Source organism: Branchiostoma belcheri, unplaced genomic scaffold (genome assembly GCF_001625305.1).
Source record: "Branchiostoma belcheri isolate BF01 breed outbred unplaced genomic scaffold, Haploidv18h27 scaffold144, whole genome shotgun sequence".
NCBI classification, from domain to species: domain Eukaryota; kingdom Metazoa; phylum Chordata; class Leptocardii; order Amphioxiformes; family Branchiostomatidae; genus Branchiostoma; species Branchiostoma belcheri.
This window is the reverse complement of record NW_017802869.1, coordinates 606,362-610,191: the sequence shown is the minus strand read 5'-3', so window position 1 is coordinate 610,191 and position 3,830 is coordinate 606,362. Positions and strand designations below refer to the sequence as shown.

At 46.3% G+C, this 3,830-nt stretch overlaps 1 protein-coding gene across 1 annotated transcript in view; it reads left to right on the top strand.

Annotated features, from left to right (window-relative positions):
• Positions 1 to 3,830, top strand: part of LOC109464956 (inter-alpha-trypsin inhibitor heavy chain H3-like) — a 35,107-nt gene extending 31,277 nt beyond the window's left edge. The window contains exons 23-26 of the mRNA XM_019762075.1: positions 6 to 86; positions 751 to 864; positions 1,284 to 1,667; positions 2,513 to 3,830. Of these exons, the coding sequence (XP_019617634.1) occupies positions 6 to 86; positions 751 to 864; positions 1,284 to 1,667; positions 2,513 to 2,778 (845 nt within the window). The 3' untranslated portion in view covers positions 2,779 to 3,830. The remainder of the gene's footprint in view (positions 1 to 5; positions 87 to 750; positions 865 to 1,283; positions 1,668 to 2,512) is intronic.

Below are 3,830 nucleotides of genomic sequence, written 5' to 3'. Positions count from 1 at the left end.
CTCAGGCCCGGTGCCGGGGCGACCGGCCTTCGCACGGCCGCCACCTGTCAGATTCGCGAAAGGGAGGGGAGGCGGCAGCCAGTCAGGTGGGGATGGGGAGCTTATATGTGGTTCGTGCGTGTTGTGGATGGGCAAGAGCACTATATGTGTGTGTTGGGGAGGGGCATGAGCACTATATGTGTGTGTGCTGGGGAGGGGCATGAGCACTATATGTGTGTGTTGGGGAGGGGCATGAGCACTATATGTGTGTGTGCTGGGGAGAGGCATGAGCGATATATGTGTGTGTGCTGGGGAGGGGCATGAGCGCTATATGTGTGTGTGCTGGGGAGGGGCATGAGCACTATATGTGTGTATGTTGGGGAGGGGCATGAGCGCTATATGTGTGTGTGCTGGGGAGGGGCATGAGCGCTATATGTGTGTGTGCTGGGGAGGGGCATGAGCACTATGTTTGTGTGTTGGGGAGGGGCATGAGCACTATATGTGTGTGTGCTGGGGAGGGGCATGAGCACTATATGGGCTGTTTCTCTAGTCGTTTGTGTGTGTTACTGTTGAGGAGGAACGTGAGCACAAGGTACATTTGAAGGTATAGGCTCTTCCTGCCCGTTATAAACATTTGCAGTAGCAACAGGTTTTATCACAAAGTTTATAGTACGGTTGTACTTCACATCAAAGTCATCTGGGCAGTTTGTGCGGATTTTTCTCTCTGCATTTGAGTCTGTAAGTAACAGTCCTCCCCTGTCTGTTGTGCAGTTGACGGCGACCCCCACTTCATAGTGGACATGCCCGGTCTGAACGGGACGCTCTGCTTCGACATCAACGGGCAGGCCGGGGACGTCCTGAACCTGCTACGGGACCGCGCACTGGGTGAGAACTTAGCTCTAATGTCTTCAGGCATCACGACATTTTAGTGGTACAAGAGTCTACTGTACGCAAGGAAAACTGGATTATGTATTGAAAACTGTCAGACGTTTCAGGTGACTCATATATACGCATGATGCTTTAGGATGGTAAGTCCAACCTACACACTTCTGTACATGCATTGCTTTAAAAAAAGTGTTCGATTTCGATGTCCGTTTGCTCAAAGCAATGGACATTATGTCCAGTGGATTGATAAACGCCATATTGAAAAGTCGTGTTCTTTTCATTCCGGAGGGTCTGCATGGGGGGATCTTAGAAACATTAAATGGCGAATTTAGAGTTCCCGTTTGCCAGACAGAGCCTCTCGTGTTCTGTTAAACGATTGATTGATTGATTGGTTGGTTTACTGACTGGTTGTTCGGCAGGAACGGTGGTGAATGCTCGCGTGGTGGCCGCCAAGAGGGTTCCTGAGGGGAAACAGAAGCTCCCGACCTACTTCGGAGAGTTGTCCATCGCTGTGGGCTCCATCAGGATCTTCATAACCCCCAAAGAGATCCTCCTGCTGGGTCGTGACCCGGCGCATGCGCAGGACCTGGTCATCCCGTGGGGTAAAAGGTCGAAGCTGCTCCGCGGGCCTGTAAACATCGACGTGCGCAGGCGCAGGATGTCCGTACGTCACGTGGGGTCAGGGGTCGAGTTTGTGGTGTTACAGCACCCTGTCAGGGCGGACCACCCGATAAAGCCTGACTACCTGGGGTTCTACGTGCAGAACGGCAAGGGGCTGTCTACAGGAGTACATGGGCTTATCGGTTAGTACTGTGTTATACCGTATCATATCATATCATATCATATAACACCGGACTACCTGGGGTTCTATGTGCAGAACAGCAAGGGGCTGTCTGCGGGGGTACACGGGCTTATCGGTAAGTACTGTGTTATACCGTATCATATCATATCATATCATATCATAATCATATCTTATCATATATATAATGGCAAGGGGCTGTCTACAGGCATACACGGGCTTATTGGTAAGTACTGTGTTATACCATATCATATCGTATCATATCATATCATATATAACGGCAAGGGGCTGTCTACAGGCATACCCACGGGCTTATCGGTAAGTACTGCCACAGTGCTATACCGTATCGTATCATATCATACCATATCATATCACACCGGACTACCTGGGCTTCTATGTGCAGAACAGCAAGGGGCTGGCGTATCGGTAGGTACTGTGTTATACCATATCATACTGTATCATATCATTATCATATTATATCATATCATATCATATCACACACACTACCTGGGCTACTACGTACAGAATGGCAAGGGGCTGTCTACAGGCATGCATGGGGCTTATCGGTAAGTATTGTGTTATACCGTATCATACCATATCATATCACATATCATATCATATATAACAGTAAGGGGCTGTCTAAGAACGTGTACAGGCTTATCGGTAAGTATTTGTGTTATACCTTATCATATGATATGATATGATATGATATCATATCATATCATATCATATATAACAGTCAGGGGCTGTCCAAGGACATGCACTGGCTCATTGTACTGTGTTATACCGTATCATATTATCATATTCAGGCCTGTGACAATACCATACCTATTGTTGTTTTCCGTCCAGGACAATTCCACTACGGCACAGCAAACCTGCACATCGACGACGATCCGCTAGAGGGCGGGGTTAGAAAGGCCCGGATTTACATCAAAGACAGGAAGGTCGAAGTTCACGAGAAGGAGCGGCGGAACCACCTGATCAACAAAAGGGTTCGCTGCTGGCTCGCGCCGAACAACGCCGACCAGCTGATCGACGGCCACTGGAGGGACTACCTCGTCCCGGACATGTTTTCTCTCAAGGACTCGCAAATGGCGGGAAACGCCGTCTTGTAGGGAAGTTTTCTGTCAAGGACTCAAAAATGGCGGGAAACGCCGTCTTGTAGGGACGTTTTCTGTCAAGGACTCAAAAATGGCGGGAAACGCCATCTTGTAGGGAAGTTTTCTGTCAAGGACTCAAAAATGGCGGGAAGCGCCGTCATGTAGGGCGCAGGGGATCACGGGAAGCGCCTTGTACATACCGTACTTGACTATCACGATCGACTGGTTTACAGACTTGTCTGACGACTGAATGCATGTTGACGACAATCAGAACACAGTCGATGAAGTAAAAATTGTGTTATTCGACCTTTGAAATGCCCCAATTATTTTTGAGGCGATAAGAATGTTAGCAGTATGACGTTGTCTATCCTTGCAACAGACCATTGATTGGTAATACTGGCGATGTCAATCATGTTATATAGATAAATTCCAATATATACTTTGTATAGTTTTTCATATATTGTATTATAATTCCCTTCGGGAAATATCCTTTTTTTTCGGGAAGACGAGAGGACCTACAGATAATGAACTCTATTGCCTCTTGTATGCTTTAGTTGTATTTTGTATCAAATTGTTTATGAGAAATGGACTTTTTTCAGGTATGTGGATATGCAGGCCTTACTAAAATGAGGGATAATATCTGAGTCCTGAATATTGTGTCGATGAAGACTAAGAAATTACGTTGAAGGGCGGCTTATAGTAGAAATGTGACGCCGGTGTCTCTCCTATTTCTCTCTACTCATATATATTTTGTATTACGTGTACCTCAGACACGTTTTTCTGAACCATTTTACCACATACCAGTTTACACATAAAGTCTGTGCCATGTTGGGCGCTGTGCACTGTACAATATAACCAGAACGTGAATGGATTATGTTTTTACGATTCGACACTTTATACCCATTGGCTTATATACAATGCAGAGAAAACAATGGAATTTCACCCATTTTCCAAAGAACAGATAGATGAATTAATTAGTACGAAGTTGTATATTATATAGTGAAGGGGACTGGATGAAGACGACAGAAGTTTTAAGTTAGAGCATAAATAAATCTGTGTGAGTCTCA